Genomic DNA, 22,641 nt, shown 5'->3' with positions numbered 1-22,641 from the left:
TCTTGGATGACTGTCACAACCCTGTGAATTTGTACAAGCGTATCCGAACATGTGGGCATGGTGGTTAGTATGCAGGACATTTATTGAATGTTCACACTTGTGGCAAGGGTGACATTAGGAATTAATAAGGTCCTTTTCACAAACCCATGGGGACAAAGGGTTGAAGGAGACAAAGGATTTAAAACCTTTTTTTTTTAAGAACCTTTTTTTTGTGGATCGTGGCCCTTTGGGAGGGGCTACGTTATTTTTGGAGGGAGAGGGGGGGGGGGGGGGCGCTTCTTTTGGAAGAAGTCAACTGCACGCTGAGGTTTCTCTCTCTTTGGCGACTGCTGGACTGCACGTGGGCTAGGCTATGGAAAACCGGCAGGTCTGGACTCCACATGAAAAGCGTAGGGCGGACCAGCAGGACAAGCTCTCTCTCTCTCTCTCTCTCTCTCTCTCTCTCTCTCTCTCTCTCTCTCTCAGAGCTAGATTGACACGGGGATATGCAGCATTGGCTATGCTAGAGAGACAGTGCCACCAGGCGCATTTTCAGGAGCCCCGGATGAAGGGGTGGCTATTTGACACATTAGTCACACCGGCATTGATGTATGGAGCAGCAGTATGGGCACCAGGCCTTGCTACCCATTGGTGGACACAGATAGAGAGACCACAGGCCCTCATGATGGCACGCATGATACGCAGCAAACCGTCAGTACCTCATGACATTATCCGAGCAGAGTTTGCTGCGCCTCCTATGATGGTAGAGGCCATATTTCAGACTATATGCCTGCTAGACAGATTCAGAGAGATGCCACAGGACAGATTATCATACAGAGCTTTTCAGGCATCTAGACAGTTGGCTGAGGCAGGAGACAGAGGATCATGGTATGCACAGGTCACACATTGGTTCTCACAGCATGGCCTAGACATGGATCATCTACCACCATTCCAGTATGACAGGGATGCACCACATATCCGTCTCTCTCATAGTGAGAGGAACAGAGTATTGAGACAGGATCTATGGCAGCTCTATACACGAGAGACATGGATATCACCTACACAGCCTCTTCCACCGAAGATGCTATACTACAGAGATCACTTCATGAGTATCACTGATGATGGATTTATAGAGAGGCCTAGATACATGGAGGGCTTTTTACCACACGGCTCCCGAGTGGCTATTGGTCAGCTCAGAGTTTCATCACACCGATTGGAGATTGAGACTGGCAGAGCAGCACGGATCCCCCGAGAGGAGAGGGTATGCAGATTGTGCAGAGAGGAGGTGGAGAGTGAGGAGCATTATGTATGCAGATGCAGAGCATATACAGCCATCAGAGAGAGATATCCCATTTTATTCAGAGAGCCACATTCCCTACGCCAGATCTTTGAGGCAGCAGACCAGCGCATACTAGGGAGATACATTCTAGACATACAGCGCCACAGAGAGACATTATTACAGGCTCAGACAGCTCCAGAGGGGGGGCGGCAGACACAGATTACTACATTTTTTCAGAGATCCATACCCCTCCCAGCCCCTACACGGTAGGGAATTACTCTCCAGAGAGCAGAGACACTTAGAGCCCGCAGGAGACAGAGGACACCTGGCTTTCGAACACCACGCCTATACCAGAGAGAGATGACAGAGATCAGAGCTCAGTTTCACAGAGAGGGTGCGGAGCGACTGGCTCGCTTCAGAGCACACCCAGGCATGTTCTTCAGGGAGCTGTGGACACCCCCTTCACTGATGTATACCATTTTATACCCCCAGTATGGTACAGGATGGAGCTAGCTAGGTTGCATATCATGATTGTATACTCCATGCATATAGCTTTGCATTCTCCTAGTAGTAGAGCTCCATCCCCTCCACACCCACATTCAGCTTTTTTTTATTCAGTGCTTTTTCATTTTGTTGGGATGACAGAGGATACCCCATACAGGTACTCCGATTTGTCTCATAGGCCGAGTTCGGTCTTTTGGAAGACGTTAATAAAATCTTTCTTTCTTTCTCTCTCTCTCTCTCTCTCTCTCTCTCTCTCTCTCTCTCTCTCTCTCTCTCTCTCTCTCTCTCTCTCTCTCTCGTCAGCTACTGCTACACGCGGAGGAGCATTCATGATGGGGAGAAAACTGAATTAGGGTTACACTTGTGGGAGACACACACAGAGAAGCAAAGGAGAGAGAGAGAGAGAGAGTTGTGGGGATAAGTCAACTCATGAGGCATGAGTGTGTGACTCCCCTATCACACATGTATATTGCACTAGTACACATAGTGCACTTAGTACATTAAAAGTACTAAGTGTACTATGTACTATAACTTATGGGCTTGTACACACTATAAGGGTGGGCATAACGCCTTTACCCCAACAACCTCCCACTTAAAGGCAAAGTGCCCTTAAGTAAAGGAAAAGAAAAAAAAATCAGCATGTACATGATAATATACAAGGCCATATCAAGGCTGAAACTGGCCTCATCCAATGCCCATCAAGTGTCTGCAATGAGCAAACCGCTCCGGAGGCAAACTCTTCGTCAACAGATCAGTCGGGTTGTCATCCGTGTGAATCTTAATAAGCTGAATTTGCTTGTTCTCTATCACCTCTCTGATGAAGTGATACTTCACATCCACATGCTTCGTCTTTGCATGAAAAACAGGGTTCTTTGCCAACTGGATGGCACTCTGACTGTCACAATGCAACAATGGAATATCCCCTGTATAGCCCAAATCAACCACTAACCGAGATAGTCATAATGCCTCCTTGCAAGCCTCTGTGGCTGCAATATACTCGGCCTCTGTAGTAGATAAGGCAGTTCACTTCTGCATCCTGGATATCCATGACACAGCACCTCCTGTGAATGTAAATACATAACCGGTAGTAGACTTCCGGTTATCTGGATGACCGGCATAATCCGAATCCGTGTAACCATGCACTAATGCATCCTGTTTGCCAAAGCAAATGCACATATCCTGTGTGCCCTTCAGGTATCTCATGACACCTTTCACTGCTTCCCAATGCTTCTTGCCAGGGTTGGCCATGTATCTAGAAACCACTCCCACTGCAAATGCAATGTCCGGCCTAGTAGCAACCATGGCATACATGAGACTGCCACAAGCTGAAGCATACGGAATCTTGGCCATATCAGCCCTGTCTCTATCTGACTGTGGGCTGTCCATAGCACTGAGTTTCGCATATGGAGGCAAAGGAGTACTAGCTTTCTTCCCCCCGTCCATATTGAACCTCTGCAAGACTTTGCCAATGTATTCCTTCTGAGACAAATACAACACATGCTGATTTCTGTCCCGAAGTATCCGCATACCCAAGATGTGATTTGCATCACCCAAATCCTTCATATCAAAGGTCTGATGCAGCCTCTGCTTCAAGGCATCCATCTCTTTACGAGATTTCCCGGCAATCAACATATCATCAACATACAAAATGAGAATCAATAGACTGCCATCCAAAGCTTTCTTGGTGTACAAGCAGTGATCTATGTCACTTCTCCTGAATTTCTGAGATTTCATGAATGTATCAAATTTATGATACCATTCCCTTGGTGCCTGTTTGAGCCCATAAAGACTCTTTTTCAGCTTGCATACAAGCTTCTCCTTTCCACTTACTGCATAACCCTCTGGCTGCTGCATATATATCTCCTCATGGAGATCACCGTGAAGAAAAGCACTCTTCACATCCATCTGAATCAAGTCCAGATCATCATGCGCAACCAAAGCTAACACAGCTCTAAGTGTGGTCATTTTGACCACTGGAGAGAAGATCTCCTCAAAGTCCACACCATATTCCTGCTTGAAGCCCTTAGCCACTAACCTGGCTTTGTATCTTGGCTTTGCATCTGGTGCAACTTTGAGCCTGTAAACCCACTTGCATGGCAAAACCTTCTTGCCTGCAGGCAAATGCACCAACTTCCATGTTTCATTTTTATGCAGAGAATCCATCTCTGACTTCATGGCACGCTCCCATAGAGCTTTGTCTGCCCTCTGTAAAGCCTCTTTATAACATGAGGGCTCCCCACAGTCAGTAAGCATCAAATAGTCAACCCCTGGAACAAACCTGTCAGGGGCTCTGGAGGGTCTTGTGGACCTCCGTACCCAATGACCATCATTTGCAGGTTGCTGTCCAGCCTGCATATCACCCATTGGTGGCTCCTGTTCCATGCCATAAGGCTGAAAAATCATCCCCGGTATCTCCTCCAACTGTGGTATATCCATAGGGATATCTTCTGCCATCTCTGGCTGTCCATTTGGACCATTTTCAGCACCATTTAAGGGCTGGTTTTCCTGCTGTAATGGCTGATTTACAGCCCTTTGTTGTTGTCCATGATGTCCATCATCATCAAAGATGACTCTGCCAGGCTCCTGTTGCCTTGCAGGCTCCTTATACATGCATGTTTCATCAAAAATGACATCATTGCTGCGTATGATCTTTCTATTCATGGGATCCCAAAGTCTATACCCCATTTCACCTCTGTCACCATATCCTAGGAATATGCATTTGTGAGACTTAGGATCAAGTTTGGTGCGCATTTCCCTGCGTATGTGCACGTACGCAACGCAACCAAACACTCTCAAGTGCTTGTATGACGGAGGCTTCCCTGTCCATACTTCTTCTGGCACTTTCCCACCAAGCCTCGTGTTAGGTGACCTATTTATAAGGTGAACGGCTGTCATAACAGCTTCAGCCCAAAAACCATGAGGTAATGCAGCATGTGACAACATAGAACGGACCTTCTCCTGTATGGTCCTGTTCATCCTCTCTGCTGTCCCGTTTTGTGGAGGATCATAAGGAGTAGAGAGCTCCCTCTTGATGCCTTTAGCATCACAAAAGTCCTGAAACTGTTTGGACGTATACTCTCCACCATTGTCGGAACGCAAAGCCTTCAGTGTTTTACCAGTTTGATTCTCAACAAGAGCAACAAACTTCTGAAACACTGAGAATGTATCACTCTTCAAACGAAGAGGATAAACCCACACCTTACGTGTGGCATCATCTATAAAAGACACAAAGTATTTTGCCCCTCCCAAAGAAAGCTGAGGCATCTCACATACATCTGTATGCACAAGCTCTAACTGAGCATCTTTCTGTCCAAGAGCTTTCTTGTGGGGGCACTGTAGTTGCCTACCATATATACAATGCTCACAAAACTGAAAACTTGAAAACTTTAGAGAAGGCAAGTAACCCAAACGAGACAATTGCTCCATTCCCTTGACACTCATGTGTCCCAACCGGCTATGCCACATAGAGATTTCCGGCAGCTCGGTTGCATTTACATTAGCATGGTGACAAACACCTGCATGCATGAAGTAAAGAGTGTCCACCTTAGAGCCTCTGGCAACAACCAGTGAGCCCTTACTAATTTTCCACTTTCCACTACCAAATGTGGTAACATAATCAGCATCATCAAGCTGTCCAGTAGAAAGCAGATTCTTCTTGATCTCAGGCACATGCCTGACATCATGGAGCATAAGCTGTGAGCCATCTGAAAATACAAGCCTCACATCACCTCTGCCAAGAATTTTGCATGCATGGTTATCACCCAAATAAACCACTCCTTCATTGCCAGCAGTGTACTTGACAAACAAGTCTCTGCAACCTGTGACATGAAAGGAGGCACCTGAATCAATGATCCATGAGTGCATACCATGACCACCTGTAAGAAGTGAATGGGCATCAAGTGAAGACGTAAAGAGGACCTCATCCTCACTGCCACCTGCATGTGACACATTGATTTCTTCGATCTTGACTCCACTTTTGCCCTTTGGCTTTACATCTTTGGCTTCATCCTTCTCTTTGTCTTTGCCTTTTCCCTTTTCTTTTTGATCATTTTTCCATTTGTAGCATTGCTTTTTGATGTGTCCCTTCTTGCCACAATAATGGCATTCCAAATCCTTTTTGGAGCGAGACTTGCTCCTTCCCCTTTCTTGGCTTTTTCCCCTTTGCTGGGATCTCCCACGTGCATTCATTGCATTGGACTTTCCAACAGAGTTGTTTTTCCTGTTCATCTCTTCTTGAAGAAGAGCACCCTCAACATCTGCATATGACAGCATAGCATGCGAATTGCTAGTGGCTGTCCTAAATGTGTCCCAACTCTCTGGCAAAGTGCATAACAAAAAAGTGGCTTTGAACTCATCGTCCATTGCCAACTTTTGATTAATGACCTGGCTGACAATACCATTAAACTCATTTAGATGGGCTGTCATAGACGCCCCTTCCTTCATCTGAAGACCTATGAGTTTCTTCAACCAATACACTTTGCTTGAGGCACTTTGTTGGGCATACAAGTCCTGCAATCTCTGCCACATTTCCCAAGCTGTCTTCTCTTCACGAATGCTGAAAAGTAATGAGTCTGACACAGACAACATGATAGTAGATCTTGCCAGCTCATCCATATCTTCCCACTCTTCAGCAGTAAGAGAAGCGGGCATTACACCCCTTTCTTTGATAGGCTTGTGCTGCTTTTTCTGGAGCAACACATTGTAGCACTGGGTTTGCCAAATATCATAATTATGCGAGCCTTCAAGCTTCTTGATGTGAAGCAATGAAGAGCTCTCACCTGTGGTTGCCATAGCAAAATGCAACCTGTCAATGCCTGACTCCCTGCAAAATGTGCAAACACTGCACCCAAGATGTGCAAACACTGCACCCAGAGCACACAAAGTGCTCACAAATGTTCTCCCAAGCTTTATCTCCCACTGCGGAAGCAAGAATGCAACTTTTCTCCCACTTTATGTGATGAAAACACCAAAATCTGGTTGCTGCAGATTTTGGACAGCACCTTAAATGTGCTCTTTTGCCCTTCCAAAGTACTGTACAGCAGTACCAAGTGCTCACCTGTAATGTACCAAACCTGTCCCGGCAAGTACAGCAACTGAAATTGAACCTTTTGGTCACTCAAAACAGTGTACAGCCATGCCAAAACATGCACAAAGGTGTGCCAAATCTGTACCAGCAGGTACAATAGCAATAAATGCTCTCCTGGCTGTCCAAATGAGTGAAAATCAGACTTTTACAGTCCTGTATACTGCATACAACAGTCCCGAACAGAAATTGGGCAAAAGCCCCTTGACTGCAAGCTGATTTTTGAGGATTCAAGGCATAAATGTCTTGCCTGCTGCTTTGCCAAGCTCAACAAGCATACAAACTTGAAAAGCCCCTTGATTTGAGATCAATTGCTGATCATACATGGTACATTGACGCACATGAAGGCATCCAGAGTGTTCACGATGCTTCCCCCTGGCCACATATACATCAAATACATGAAAGCCCCTTGATTTACAGGCACATTGAGTGCTTGTAAGGCATCAACACATTATCCACAGCATCAAATGCGATTGCCTGCATGCAAATCAACTCAATCGGCACAAAAGCCCCTTGATTTGCACTGCAATTTGCTGCAATTTTGCCCAAATGTGCGATTTTTCACATCATACAGCATGTATGAGTGCTTAATTGCACAATTACATCAAAAGCCCCAAATTTCGACATCCAATTTCCTGCAAATTGAACCTGATTGTGACCAATTTCCTGCAAATTGATCCTGATTGTGACCAATGTCACCCAATTTTGCTAATTTTGCTCAAAAATTGAGCAATTGGGCACCTGTACCTGCTCAATTGATTAAATTGATAAGAAATTCGCAAAAAATTAGAGGCAAATACCTCTGAAATTTCTGATTTTTTCTGATTTGCAGGTTGATTTCTGTTGCAGGAGAGGGGGGGCGTGATGAATATGCTGGTGCTGTATTGATGCAGATGCTGATGATCCTGCAGCTGTGCAGGTAGGGAGGACGGCTGGTTTCACCTCTGCTGAAGGGCTTCAAGAGATACCAGCTTCGCTTCTGGCCTCTTCACCGAGTAGCAGCGCTACATACGACCAGGCGCCTACACTTGCAGTCGACGAGTCGGGTGGCGCCTGACACGCCTTCGTATGAAAAAAAAAAAACGCAGAAAATGGCTGTCCGCCTGGGTTCGCCTTCTACGTCATCGCTTGGCTAGCTTCGCCTAGCGCTGGCGCTACACGCAACTTGGGCTGGCCTGTTGGGCAGCGTAGGCTACTTGCTGCTGCCGCCTAGCGCTGGCGCTACACGCAAGGGGGGTAGTGATGCTGCTTTCGTTCACGCCACGTTTGCACGTCAGTTGAGGGCGCCGCTGCTGCCTTCGCCACTCGCTCGCCTCCACGCTCAAGCCTGCTTTCACCTAGCGCATCTACGCCCAGCACTTCTTCGCTCGTTTTGTGGACCAGCCGATCAAATGCGCTTGTCGCCTGCGTATCTTTACGCTTTATGTGTCCAGGCCCCTTGCTGCAAGCCTACGTAAGCTGCATCATCGACTGGTGCTGCGCCTCTTCACACACAGGCTGCGCCCAACCTGTTGGTCGTTTCTGGCTTGACTGGAGACTCTGCTTGTACTCAAAGGCTCTGATACCAGTTGATGGGGAGAAAACTGAATTAGGGTTACACTTGTGGGAGACACACACAGAGAAGCAAAGGAGAGAGAGAGAGAGAGTTGTGGGGATAAGTCAACTCATGAGGCATGAGTGTGTGACTCCCCTATCACACATGTATATTGCACTAGTACACATAGTGCACTTAGTACATTAAAAGTACTAAGTGTACTATGTACTATAACTTATGGGCTTGTACACACTATAAGGGTGGGCATAACGCCTTTACCCCAACAATTCACCCATGGAAGGGCTGGCAGTTGGGCTGCAGGAAACGGAGGGCTGAACAGGTCGACGGCCAAGTCTGCAGGCAGGCAAGACTGTCTCTCTCTCTCTCTATCTTGTTAAGAGTCGGGTAGAAGCACACACAAGGCTCTTCCTTTCAACAACAGGTCGGCGAGCTGAACCGCCTTCTCTCTCTCTCTCTCTCTTGCAAGGAGGCGGGGCTAGACCGAGCACGCTTTCTCTCTTTTGCTTGGATGCATGCGGGCTGGCTGCAAGAGGTGCATAGCAGAACTGCAGGAAGGCTTCTCACGCATTCTCTTTTCCTCTTTCTTCTGGCTCGTGGGCTGTTCGGGAGTGTTATCCTTGGTCCTTTGATTTGCAGTCTAAGAGGGCAGAAACAGGAGCAATTCTAGCATGTTTTTGGAAGGGTTCGTGGGCTATTTTATGGCAATGTGCATGGGCCAATTGGCTACGTTTTCAGGGCCCCATGGATGTACCTTCTTGGCAGATTAGAGGTGAAGTACAGTGTGGTGTTTTGAGCACAGGGCTGTGTGAAGCCTCTATGCTGAGAGGACCAGGGGACTGGCAGTTTGGACATGCATATGTAAAAGCCATGTTTGGCCATGTTGTACACAGTTTAACTCTTTGTTCCAAGTTTGGCCATGTTGTACACAGTTTAACTCTTCCTTCAATGTGAATAAAGAAATACTGAAAGGGGTGCCCAGCTTTGGGGCCAACAGGTGTCGTGGTTTTTGTGTAGGAGCACTCTAGCTCCCTTTTATCTTTTCACTTTGCTGATTTACAGCTGTGTTTGGGCGATTGTTAGACTACTGCACTTTGGTTTCTACTAAAGGCCGGTTTCAAGGTTCCGTTGTCGGGACCATCACCAACTTTCCCAAGGGGGTGAGCTCGTGGTTGTCTCGAGGAAAGTCGTTGCTGAAAATTTCAGCAGGATGTCTGATCAAGAGGATGACTATGACTATGATGAAGAGGAAGAGCAGGAGACCACTCCCGAGAGGACCGAATCTGAGGATGTACTTGCAGGAGAACAGGCAATAGCAGATGCACGTTATGAGGATGTAACGCAGCCAGAAGAGATGCCAAGTAAAGAGGAAGAGGATGCCCAATTCAAAGCCCGATTGGCAGGGGTAGTGGATGTGCTCATGCAGCTCATGCAAAGTGAGAAGTTTGCTGAATTTATGAGGGCCCCTTCTAAGCCTAGGAAGAAGAAGAAGAAGGTGCGTTCTAGGAACCCGCCTCAAGGCAACAATAGTGCTATCCCACAGGATCCTATTTATGGATAGTTTTCCAACATGCAGAACACTTATGGTGCTAACCCACATAATTCCTTTTTCAGGCAGCCACCTATTCCACAGCAATCTTTGCATCCAAGCTATTTTGGCGGTGGTTCCGTGTTCCAATCCATGACTGGGGGTTATCCTCAAGGAGACATGGGAATGCAAGGGAATTTTGGTGCTAGTTTTCAATCTAGTATGCAAGGCAACATGTATGGTGGTATGCAGCCCGGAATGCAAGGAAATATGTATGGGGGCATGCAGCCCGGAATGCAAGGAAACATGTATGGGGGCATGCAGCCCGGTATGCATCTTCCTTACGATAATCTAACACCTATGGGTAAGGCTAAGGATTATAAGGAAGGGGGAGCTGCAGTGAAATTTTGACACATTCAGTGGGGCAAAAGACAAGCTCAAGGCTCTTACCTTTTTACATCAGTTTGATGCTGCTTTTTCTGGTGGCAATTACACTGAGTCCTCGAAAGTGAGAAAAGTCATGACTTTTCTCAAGGGCAATGCATTACAGTGGTGGTCCACTCTTCTCTTGCAGGACATAGCACCATCTACTTGAGTACAATTTAAACAAGTGTTCTCTTCCGTGTGGCTCACATCTACATTTGAGGTGGATGTAATGACAGCGTGGCATAAGTTGGATGCATCGAAGTGTGAGAATCTTGAAATTATATTACTTCTTATCGTGCAGTGCCACTGTCTGAGCAGGTTGAGAAGTATTATTGTGGGTTGCCAAGGAAGTGCGTGACTATTGCATTAAGACCCGAGTAACAAATATGTCGCAAATGATAGAGAATGCCATGACGGCAAATGCGTTATTCACTGGGGTTTCAATTGGATTTAAGGGCAGCAAAAGCACTGGCAACACTGGCAAGAAAACCGAGAAGTCAAGGCATGCATCTCGGGATGCAACAGTGGTTACCGAGAAGCGGCGTAAAATGTTACCAATGCCTAAGAGAACTCCTGAGGAGAAGCAGGCTTTATTGGATGCCAAGAAATGTTTTTTCTGTACCGAAGAGGAACATACGTCTTTCAATTGTCCCAAGCGTAAGTCCAACAAGGACTCTGACACTAAAGGGGATCCCAAGACTAAGAAAGCAAAGCCTTCTACAGGATTAGTTCCTGATCTTGCTAGGGAACAGCCAGGTGGTGAGGAGACTGAGTTGTGCAGAGCATGCGGCAAAGTTAGAGATCAGACCGCTTTGATTTTCTTTGACACAGGTACTAGAGCCAACTTTATCTCACCAGATTTGGCTTGCAAATTGGGGATCCGTGCAGAGGAGATGGGACTTATGTATGAGGCTAATATGGCTTGTCCTGGGTATGCAGAACCCGTTACCCCTATCATTGGGAAGCTGAGGCTTCGTGCACGCTTGTCCTGGATATGCAGAACCCGTTACCCCTATCATTGGGAAGCTGAGGCTTCATGTGCATGGTTATGTGGACAATGAGGAGTTTTATATCATGCCACTTGATAGGGGTGATGTTTTGTTGGGTATGCCATGGTGCCATAGGGTACATGAGATGGTGGATACATACAATATGAAGATTACTTTGACTCATAGAGAGAAAGAGCATATTTTGGATGTAAAGCTTAAAGGGAAATCCGTGTATCGACCTCAGCCATTTCATCAGTACTGAAAAAGCATCTTTCCGCATACTTGGTTTTTATTAAGGATACAAAAGATGATGAACCTCAATCTAATTTGTCTATGTTAGATAAAGACAAGACCGATTTCCTACGTAAGTACCAAGATTGGTTTTCCGAGTCATTGCCAAGAGAGCTTCCTCTTTAAAGGGAAGTACCCCACCAAATAGACAGCCATACCGTGTTAGTGCAGCCCAACAAGAGGAAATCACGAGCCACGTACAGGAGTTGTTGAAAAAGGAGCTAATTCAGCCAAGCTCCTTGGCTTTTTGCTCACCTGTGCTCTTGGTGCAAAAGAAAGATGGTTCTTGGCGCATGTGCATAGATTACAGGGTGCTAAACAAGAACACCATCAAGAATCGATTCCCTATTCCGAGGATCGATGACATTTTGGACCGCTTACAGAGCTCCACGGTCTTTAGTTGGATAGACTTGAAAAGCGGGTATCACCAAATCCACATTACACCCGACGATGTGCATAAGACCGCATTTTGGACCACCTTTGGGCTATATGAGTTCTTGGTCATGCCCTTTGGCTTGACAAACGCTCCCGCCACCTTTAACGGGATGATGGCCAGGATTTTCCGGCCTCATCAAGCGTTTGTGGACACATCATTGAGGCCACGGCTGTCAGAATGCGCAGCGGAAGACTAACGCACGTAGGAGACGCATCACCATCGAGCACCACGAGCACCCCCAACGAGCACTACAGCATCCCTCCACCGGGCTCCCATCTCCCGGTGAGCTGCCTCCCAAAACACCGGCCGGAGGAGATGACTATGACAAGGTGCCACTCTAGCCTATATATGGCTCTTCAACTTCCCATGCTTCCACTTATGGGATAATCCAAGGTACCTTCTAGCCATAGATCACACGCTCGAAATCGCCAACCTTCCAACACCCTCCCTTGATTCGAGCTTTGCAAGCCACCGAGGCGCGAGGGGGTCACCCAGGACCACACACGCCTGAGCCACCCAGGACCACACGCCCAGGCTCTGATACCATGTCAAAATGCGCAGCGGAAGACTAACGCATGTAGGAGACGCATCACCATCGAGCACCACAAACACCCCCAACGGGCACTACAGCATCCCTCCATCGGGCTCCCATCTCCCGGTGAGCTGCCTCCCAAAACACCAGCCGGAGGTGCCACTCTAGCCTATATATGGCTCTTCAACTTCCCATGCTTCCACTTATGGGATAATCCAAGGCACCTTCTAGCCATAGATCACACGCTCAAAATCGCCAACCTTCCAACAACGGCAAAGGCAGTTGAGGCTTTCTTTTATTGGCCGACCTTGAAACGTGATGTTGATGCTTTTGTTAGGCAATGCATCACATGCCAGAAAGTGAAGTTTGACCGTCACAAGACACCATGGTTACTTCAGCCTTTACCTATTCCAAATAGACCATGGGAGAGCATTGCCCTTGATTTTATATTTGATCTTCCGAGGAACACAAACAGGGAATGATGGCATTTGGACTATCATATGCAGGTTCAGTAAACAAGCACATTTCATTCCCGTGCGTAAGAAGATCGAAGTAGATCACATAGTGACGTTTTTCATGTGGCGAACGTCTTCAAGTATCATGGAATGTCTTCGTCTATCATTAGTGACCATGACCCACGGATGACGAGTTTATTTTGGAGAGGGTTGTTTGACAACATGGGTACAACTCTCAAGTTTTCATCCACAGACAGATGGGTAGTCAGAAGAGGCTAATTCCACAATGTTAGATCTTCTCAAGTGCTATGTGTCAGAGCACAAGCAACAATGGGAAAAGTATCTTTCTTTGGTGGAGTTCGCTTATAGCAACACCGTCCATACCTCGACGGGCAAGGCGCCTTTTGAGATTGTGGAAGGAGGGAAGAAGGTACCACCCATTTTGCACACAAAGGATAAGATCTTTTAGGCTGACCAGTATGTGGAGAACATGGATGAACCTTACAGGAGAGTTAGGTTGGCACTCCAAAGAACTCAACAAAAGCAAAAGAAAGCAACAAGTGTGCGGCGTGCATTAGAGTTTGTAGTGGGTGACTGGGTTCTTTCGCGTTTTGAGAAAGCCAAGCTCAAAAAGCGGGAGGGTAAAGAGCACTTATTCCCTAAGTTGAGCATGCGCTACAATGGACCTTTTCAGGTAATGGAAAAGATCGGTGAGGTAGCCTATCATTTGAAGCTACCAGATCACTGGAGGATTCACAATGCATTTCATGTGAGTCTACTTAGACCTTTCCGAGGGGATGTGCCTGAGGATGTATCAAATGAGGCTCAGCCGGAAGTGGAGAAACTTAATGAGGTTCTTATTCCCGAGCAAATACTAGCACACAAGGAAAGAAAGGTAAGAAGTAAAGTTTCTCGTCAATATCTTGTGAAGTTCAAGAACTATTCACCGATGGATGCGAAGTGGATGGATGAGGGTGACTTGGCAGATTCACCTCAAGAATTGCAGCTTTACCTTGATGCCTTCAAGTTGGAGCGGCTCATTCAGGTTCAGCAGAGCATGGGTCTGGAGCATTTCCTGATGCTCAAAAGGGGAGTAGTACCTCCACTCCCTTGATACAAACAGGCTCGGATGTCATCTAGAGGTGGCTTGGTGCAGCTTTTGTCTCACCCGAAGGTACTGACAGCTGATAGTACATCTGCTTATGGGACTTCTATGATATATGTGTACTAGTCACATTGGATGTTGTGGTTATGTATGGTTCACAGTGGTATACAACTTGGACTATTACTACACCATTGGTTTGTAGTGAATGTTGCTACATATGTATGGCTGAGAGATATTGGGACGCTAATCTTGCCATATTGTACTTTTCACTTTCAGTTGGATCACAAGGCTAATATTTTGTTGTATAGGCAGCTTTTGTTATCAGTGTGGTTCCGCTTGGATGTCTTATTGTATCACCAGGATGCAATCGAGGACGCTTGCCATTTTTCAAGAGGGGGGTATGTCACGACCCTGTGAATTTGTACAAGCGTATCCGAACATGTGGGCATGGTGGTCAGTATGCAGGACACAAGCGTGCAAGACATTTATTGAATGTTCACACTTGGGGCAAGGGTGACATTAGGAATTAATAAGGTCCTTTTCACAAACCCATGGGAACAAAGGGTTGGAGGGGACAAAGGATTTAAAAACTTTTTTTAAAAAATAAAAGAACCTTTTTTTGTGGATCGTGGCTCTTTTGGGAGGGGCTACATTATTTTGGGGAGGGGGGGGGGGGGGGGGGGGGGGGGGGGGGAGCTTCTTTTGGAAAAAGTAGCTCCACACTGAGGTTTCTCTCTCTCTCTCTCTCTCTCTCTCTCTCTCTCTCTCTCTCTCTCGCGACTACTGGACTGCACTGGGCTATGGAGAACCGACAGGTCTGGACTGCACATGAAAAGCGTAGGGCGGACAGTCTGCAGGCAGCGCACAACTCAACAGCTCTCCCTCTGTGCAACAAGTCAGCGGCCAAGACTGCAGGACAGCAGGACAGGAGGCACAGCCGACAGGTTTCTCTCCCTTTCTCTCTCTGGCTGGAGTCGTTTGCTGCTGCTGCACGCGGAGGAGCTTTCACCCATGGAAGGGCTGGCGGCTGGGCTGTAGGAAACGGAGGGCTGAACAGGCCAGCGGCCAGGTCTGCAGGCGGGGCAGGACTCTCTCTCTCTCTCGGCTTCTCACGCATTTTCTCTTTTCCTCTTTCTTCCGGCTCGTGGGCTGTTCGGGAGTGTTATTCTTGGTCCCTTGTGAGAGGAGGGATTTGCAGCCTAAGAGGGCAGAAACAGGAGCAATTCTAGCATGTTTTTGGAAGGGTTCGTGGGCTATTTTATGGCAATGTGCATGGGCCAATTGGCTGCGTTTTCAGGGCCTCGTGGATGTACCTTCTTGGCAGATTAGAGGTGAAGTACAGTGTGGTGTTTTGAGCACAGGGCTGTGTGAAGCCTCTATGCTGAGAGGGCCAGGGGACTGGCAGTTTGGACATGCATGTGTAAAAGCCATGTTTGGCCATGTTGTACACAGTTTTATTTCTTCCTTGAATGTGAATAAAGAAATACCGAAAGGGGCGCCAAGCTTTGGGGCCAACAGGTGTTGTGGTTTTTATGTAGAAGCACTCTAGCTCCCTTTTATCTTTTCACTTTGCTGATTTACAGCTGTGTTTGGGCGGCTGTTAGACTACCGCACTTTGGTTTCTACTAAAGGCCGGTTTCAATGACATACTAGTTTTTTCAGCTACAATCGAGCAATGCGACAGTGACATCGAAAAAGTGATGAAGTTGTTGGAAAGCAACGAGCTTTATGTCAATGAAAAGATATCTGAGTTTTATTTGTTCGAGGTTCATTACCTTAGATACATCATTAATGTCGAAGGCATTCGATTAGATCCCGCCAAAGTGGCAAAAATCCTAAATTGGAAGATTCCACAAACGGTGTACGATGTACGCTCGTTTGTGGGGATTTGCTAGGCATATTTCGCCCACATCGACAAGCTTACCAACCTCTCATCAGCTCTCATAGATCTTCTCAAGGGTGTAGAGACCCGTAGGCAGCACATCGGAATAACCCCCTGCAGACTGCAAGCTTTCAAAGGACCTTAAGGTTGCTTTATCGGAAGCCCCTTGTTTAGCACTTGCCTCATGGGATGATCCATTCAAAGTAATCACCGATGTGAGTAACATTACCATTGGAGCTGTGTTACAGCAAAATGGTAATCCAATAGCTTACATGTCTTGTAAGCTGATTCTTGCAAAGAGGAATTACTCAGTCTATGATCGAGAACTCCTAGCCATGATTCATGTCCTAAAGCATTGGAAACATTTTCTATATGGACACGATTTTGAGGTCCGCAAGGATCATCAGACTTTGCCAGACTTCAAACGATGCCAAGGGCGCAAAGGAGTGATCGGTAACACCACTTGAGGGAGATTTTCCAACAATTCGGTGGCATGATTGGTTATCTTCCACCCAAGGCCAACCCAATGTCCCTCATCCAATCCACACGGATGGAGCTCACTAGTGCAAGACTAGACGAAGTGAAGTACAAGTAAGAATTTGGTGCTCAATGAGAACATGCGTTGGCCACAAGACCATGTCGTTTCTTGATACGGGATGGTTGGCTCTTCTACAAAAGACAACTCTTCTGTCTTGAATCAATTTAGAGCAACGATTCTCCATGACGCCCATGACGCCATCATTGGTGGCCATAGGGGGCATGAACTTAACATTGAAGGAAATCAAGAGGCAATTTCACTGGTCCAGAACGAGTCGGGACATGTTCACGTATGTGCAACACTGTCCTATTTGTCAAAAGGTGAAAGTGTCGCATGGGAAGAAAGCAGGTTTGTTACAACCATTGCCAATTCCCAATGGCCCTTTCCAAGATATCTCTATGGCTTTTGTGACAAATCTCACTGCAGACAAGTGTAACATGCAGTGTTTAACAAAGTTTACCAGTGATTTTTGGAGGACATTGTTTAATAATTTTGGTACGTAGTTGAATGTTTTCAATGCATTGCACCCACATACAAATGGCCAAACAGAGATCAGCAATCAATTGGCGTTCGACGTGCTGAAGTGCTATGTCCATGCTCAGCAGCGTAAGTGGGAACGATTTTTGCCATTGGTTCAAGCTACTCTTTTTGTTCAGTGCCCAACGCTAACCACATAATGGAGACTTACCAAGAGATTGTGGAGTCTGCGAAAGACAAGTTGGCCAAAGCGCACGAGGCCCATTCTCGGCAGACCAACAAGGACAAAAGGGATGTGAAATTCTCGGAAGGGGATTGGGTTTATCTCAGGATTATGAAACAAAGGTTGACATAGGTGGGCAAGCCGTCCCCAAAGTTACCATTTCAAAGTTTCAAACCTTTTCCCACTCTAAAGAAGATCAACGAGGTGTCCATGAAGTTGAAGTTACCTTCGAGTTGGACCATGCATAATGTGTTTCATGTTGCTTGGTTGAGCGCACATGATGCGCCTTTGCTCCACACTGTCGATCCAAGTGTGGGCTCAACCTCCAACATGATGTCTCCGCTACTGACTCCTCGGAAATTGCAGGCACTAGATCTGGTCCCTTTGCCTCTCGATGCTTTGCTCCGCTACGGACTCCTCGGAAATTGCAGGCACTAGATCTGGTCCCTTTGCCTCTGGATGCCTTGCTCGCATGGTAGACTCCACGGAAACCTTGGGAACAGCTGAAACACTCATCTCAACCTCCTCCTCAATGAATTCGAAGAGAAGTGCCCGAACTATCACGTGCATGCCACGTGGACATGCTTCCGCACTGATTTGGACAGGCAGTAAGACATAATCAGACACCTTCTAGGGCTGAGTGGGACCAAGAGAAGGCATGGACCAGGCAGCAACCCGACAGGAGGAATACGCCAAGAATGTCCTGGTCGACAGCATTAAATGCTGGTCGGCCAGTTTGGGTCCAGTAGGCCAGATTTGCAAGGGGCTATATAAAGAGGGCCAAGGTCTTTATGTCATTCATTCAAGTTCCCACTTGGGACTTGCGTCATAGGTAGAAGTACAAGTGACCTTTTTCAAGGGAAGCTAAGCTTCCAACATAGCATTGTAACAGACAAGTATATGAATAAGATTTTGAGTAGGTTAGGTCACTGCTTTCTCTCTTGCGTTTTTTATCCAGTTGTTTGTGCATCAAGCATCCAGTGGGAGTGCTACGTTTTCCATTGAGTGATGATCTGGCCACAGAGGCTTCCGCATGTGACATTGGTATCAGAGCGCTAGCACTCAGCAGGATTTCCAGTGCTCCAAGAGCAGTCCCAAGAGAAGGTGCACAGTCCGAGGCAAGGAACACAGCTAAGGGTAGATCTCCAAAGGAAGATGGTCGGTGTTCAGCAAAGCCATAGAGAAAAGGCGGTCCATGGGTGGGTGCCAAATGGCATACCAGTGAACCCATAGGAATACTAGTTCCAAGGGATGGTAGTCATCGAAGGGGGGAGCGAAGATGCCAGTGATCAGCCTCAGGGAAGGACACCAAGACCCCGTGTTCAAGGGACAAGGAATGAAGGCAACGGGACTCAGTGGATCAGGATGCAGGTTCTTCAAGTGGAGCAATCGCGGAGGATAGCAATGTTTCCAAGTCAAGTCAAGTTGCCAGATGTCCAAGGATGACTGTGAGGAGACACGGCAGGGAATAAGGGATGATGACAGTCATCCAAAGAGGTAGGTTGGATCCCCGTCATCAAGTTTAGCAAGGGGGGATGTCACATGCATGCCACGTGGACATGCTTCCGCACTGATTTGGACAGGCAGTAGGACATAATGGGACCAAGAGAAGGCGTGGACCACGCAGCAACCCGACATGAGGAATACGCCAAGAATGTGCTGGTCGGCCAGTTTGGGTCCAGTCGGCCAGATTTGCAAGGGGCTATATAAAGAGGGCCAAGGTCTTTATGTCATTCATTCAACTTCCCACTTGGGACTTGGGTCATAGGTAGGAGTACAAGTGACCTTTTTCAAGGGAAGCTAAGCTTCCAACATGGCATTGTAACAGACAAGTATATGAATAAGATTTTGAGTAGGTTAGGTCACTGCTTTCTCTCTTGCGTTTTTTATCCAGTTGTTTGTGCATCAAGCATCCAGTGGGAGTGCTGTGTTTTCCATTGAGTGATGATCTGGCCACAAAGGCTTCCGCACAAACCTCAGGTGTTGCCACCTCCTCCTCGAATGTGATGACATCAGAGAGACCAATTCAGGCATTGACAGTAGCTTTGCACAACTCGACCTGTATGCTCCATGGTCGACCTCAAAAAGCTGCCCTTGGTCTTCAACTGTGGCACTCTTGTCCACTGCCTTTGGCTTCAGCACAACTGCTTCCACTTTTGTACTTGATCTCATGAACGCGGCCATCACGACTAGTAACTCCTCTATCGCTTTTAGACACCTGATTCGGTGCTCTTTTTGGAGTTGTTTCCTTCGTCTACCTATGTCTTCAAATGCTTTTCTATGAAACTCTACATGCTCCTCGGCTTCCCGTTGGAGCTCTACCCAATAAGACTCCATGACTTGATCTTGACTTTGTTCGCAAATACCTAAACTTGCCCTTGGCTAGAAAAACACCTATACCTATAGATGGATCTGGACAAGCACGTGTACTTGTGGGAATGAAAAACAAACACACCCTTTTGTCCAAGGACCTGGTGAAGGTTTCATCCTTGCGGGATGGGAGAAGGGTAGGTGTAGCGAATTGGCTCGGGTAGGGAAGCTGCTTATACCCAAATATATGAAACTGATATGCTCTCCCTCCTATGTACGCACGTATGGCCACCATGAAGACTGCATTAATGGTACTGCAGGCCGCCTGTGAAACGCCAGTGGTCTGTTTTTATGGGCTGCACTTTGCAACCCCCTTCTCAAACCCTGAACTGATGTGTAATGAAGGCTGCAATCAGCTGTCCACTGGACTGCCCTGAATACTAGCATTTTCTGTCCACTTAAGCCCCTCCCTCTGATGTGCTTCTTCTACCTATTGTAATGGCCAAAAGGCTACAAAGTCTAGACTGGTCAGGCAATTGCCCAAGTGGTTAAGGTGTCAAGACTGTCAAATTTGCAGCCCTAAGTTTGACACTCACTGACATGTGAAGCGTGCGCCGTGCATAGGTAGGAGTTAGATTGTGGATTGCAGCCAACTTGGCCGTCTTTTCTAGGCCAAAAGGCTACCTTAGTTCTGAAAGCTAACCAAAAGCTACACTTCAGGGAAACAAATAGGCGCTATTTATAGCCCAATGGCTATTTTAGAGGGGTCTTTAAAATTTTTAGGTTATGAGAAACTTTTCACAGGAAAATCACCCTAAAATTTCCATTTACTATGGGTTTTAGAGATAAATTTGCCAAAAATACACTACATACTACAAGATAAGATGCAAAAGCTCAAAGATTTGCCCAAATTTTCTAAAGTTTTGGGTACATGAAGGAAATACATTCGCAACCCATCTACACTTTTAACATTCCGTATGTGTCTTATTTTTTGCCCTCCTACACTTGCATCTTTATAGCAGCATGGTCGAATTCAGCATTCTAACTACTTGTAAAGCTCTTAATTCAGAGAACTACGCAGATTCAGACAGGCAGGTCACACCAACAACAATGACACAGACAGACTTCATATAGGGCATAACTGACGGTCAATCAAGAGTTTAAACGGCAATATGGAGCATATGACAACAGAATGATTCCTATTCATAGAACTAGACAGGTCACAGCAACAACAATGATGCAGACAGACGTCATATAGGGCAAAACCAACCGTCAATCAAGAGTTTAAACAGCAATATGGAGCATATGACAACAGAATGATTCCTCACCTTCAGAAATTTTCTTCCGAACTCGTTTCACATGACCAAGGCAAAGCAAAGGTGCACATGAGTTCAACTTCCTGCAGTCAATGTCATACACAATATAACTTCAACATCACAAAATCAAACTTGAAAGCTAAGTTGGAGTTCTTTGCATAGCTATGTTGTCATGGTGAGCAAACTGTCAGGTCCTAGCAGACCCAAAAAGCGAAGAAAATTTTGTTAACAATAAATCAGATCTAGATAGAGCAGTACATCCAGGGTTCTGGTTTATGTCTTGAACCTCTTCTAGCCCTCACCCTGTATCAGCAGCCTGGAGACACATGGCCTGTGAGAATAGACAAGCCGGAAACCAGAAGGGCAAGCATGACATGGTACGGGACACCTACTGGCCTCCAATGGAACTGCATTATGCATTCAAGAGAAGGCTACAAAGAATGTTAGTAAAGAAAAGCCCATAACCAGTTTGGGGAGTGTCAGAAGTCAAATCAGCCAATGACTCAGATCTCTGATTTGAGGCTGTCTCAGACATAGATGAGCTTCAAGGGGGCTAAAACAGCCACCCAACAATCCCAAGTGTTAAGGGCATGGCTGTGGGTGAAGCATGTTGACTATAGACCTCGTTTTTGCCTTGCGACCGTTTTCCGTGAAAAAAAATCTTAACATTGAGGATTGGGCAAAACGCCGTTTCGACTAAGGGGTTTCGTGGCGTTTCACAACTTTTCATGCCGTGTGGTGTTTCATCAGGACAAAACACATTTTTATGTTACTATGATGGTGAAGCGAACCAGATTAAAGAGGCCTATGGTCCTGCAGATCCATCAATATGATCCCCTTCTCCAGAAGCTACTCTGCAGACGTTATTTCCATTTTTGTATCTGTTTCCTTAATATGATCCCAGTATGTCCACTTGCATGTGAAATCAACACCCCGAAGTAGGTGGAGATAAAATCCCATGATCCAGCACTAGCAGCAGAAATAAGAAAATAATGATTGCATTACACAAAAGCATGCACATGAAACAACTTCCTCTTAAAAACATCATGCATGTCTTCAAACAGAGAAATGAGCTACACAAGGCACCTGAGTAGGTACCTTATGAGTGTGCTTGCGATCTTCGGCTGGATTGTGGCCGCGTAAACCTCCACTTCAAGAACCAGAAGCATGATGAGAATGGCAACTATTTGGCTGCTTTTCAAATCAAGGAAGTTTGGCTGCTTTTCAAAACAAGGAAGTTCAAGCGAGTGGTTACCAATGGAGTTGGTGGGCTCAGAGTCTCCTAAAACCTGTGTGACTTCCCAAAGCTTGCTGGGTGTCTGCATCCCACCCACCAATCGACAAGGTGCAGGAATTAGAGCGTGTTGCCGTTGGAGAGAAACTGTAAGGAGTAGTTGGATGCTTCAATTGCTCGAAGAATCCTTAGCATATGTATATATATCTTATTTATGGCACCAAAATGTCTTTTTTGCATTTCCATTAAATATATTTCAATCTTGAGTGCTCATTTCACTCAATTTCATCGTGGTTAGATGCCCGAAGTTTAGTTTAAAAAAATACTAGTATTGCACCCGCACGTTGCTGCAGCCGACTAAGGTTCCAGAAAAGAACTATTCCTTCTCTACAACCATCCCTCTCTCTCTCTCGCTCTCTCTCACACACACACACGCCCTCTCCCTCTCTCTGTCACGTACGCACACTCTCAAATGTTGAAACTCTCTCTCTCTCTCTCTCTC

The 22,641-nt window shown here is 46.4% G+C and overlaps 1 protein-coding gene across 4 annotated transcripts in view; it reads right to left on the bottom strand.

The window, feature by feature from the left end:
• Window positions 1–22,390, bottom strand: part of EMB2820 (Cytidine/deoxycytidylate deaminase family protein) — a 60,102-nt gene extending 37,712 nt beyond the window's left edge. For 3 of the 4 annotated variants that reach the window (XM_086821213.1, XM_086821216.1, XM_086821215.1), the window contains exons 1-3: window positions 22,161–22,390; window positions 22,004–22,055; window positions 20,918–20,988 (exon numbers count right to left, since the gene is read on the bottom strand). In XM_086821213.1, the coding sequence (XP_086677339.1) occupies window positions 20,918–20,988; window positions 22,004–22,055; window positions 22,161–22,230 (193 nt within the window). In that variant the 5' untranslated portion in view covers window positions 22,231–22,390. Of the gene's footprint in view, window positions 1–20,917; window positions 20,989–21,163; window positions 21,523–22,003; window positions 22,056–22,160 lie in introns of those variants that run through there. The other variant, XM_086821214.1, reaches the window with a different exon arrangement.
• Window positions 22,391–22,641: the final 251 nt, after the last annotated feature.

The sequence above is a fragment of the Cibotium barometz genome, chromosome 27 (assembly GCF_041138505.1).
Source record: "Cibotium barometz isolate CiBa-2024 chromosome 27, ASM4113850v1, whole genome shotgun sequence".
NCBI classification, from domain to species: domain Eukaryota; kingdom Viridiplantae; phylum Streptophyta; class Polypodiopsida; order Cyatheales; family Cibotiaceae; genus Cibotium; species Cibotium barometz.
Note: the sequence above shows the minus strand (reverse complement) of the source record. Positions and strands in the feature narration are given on the sequence as shown.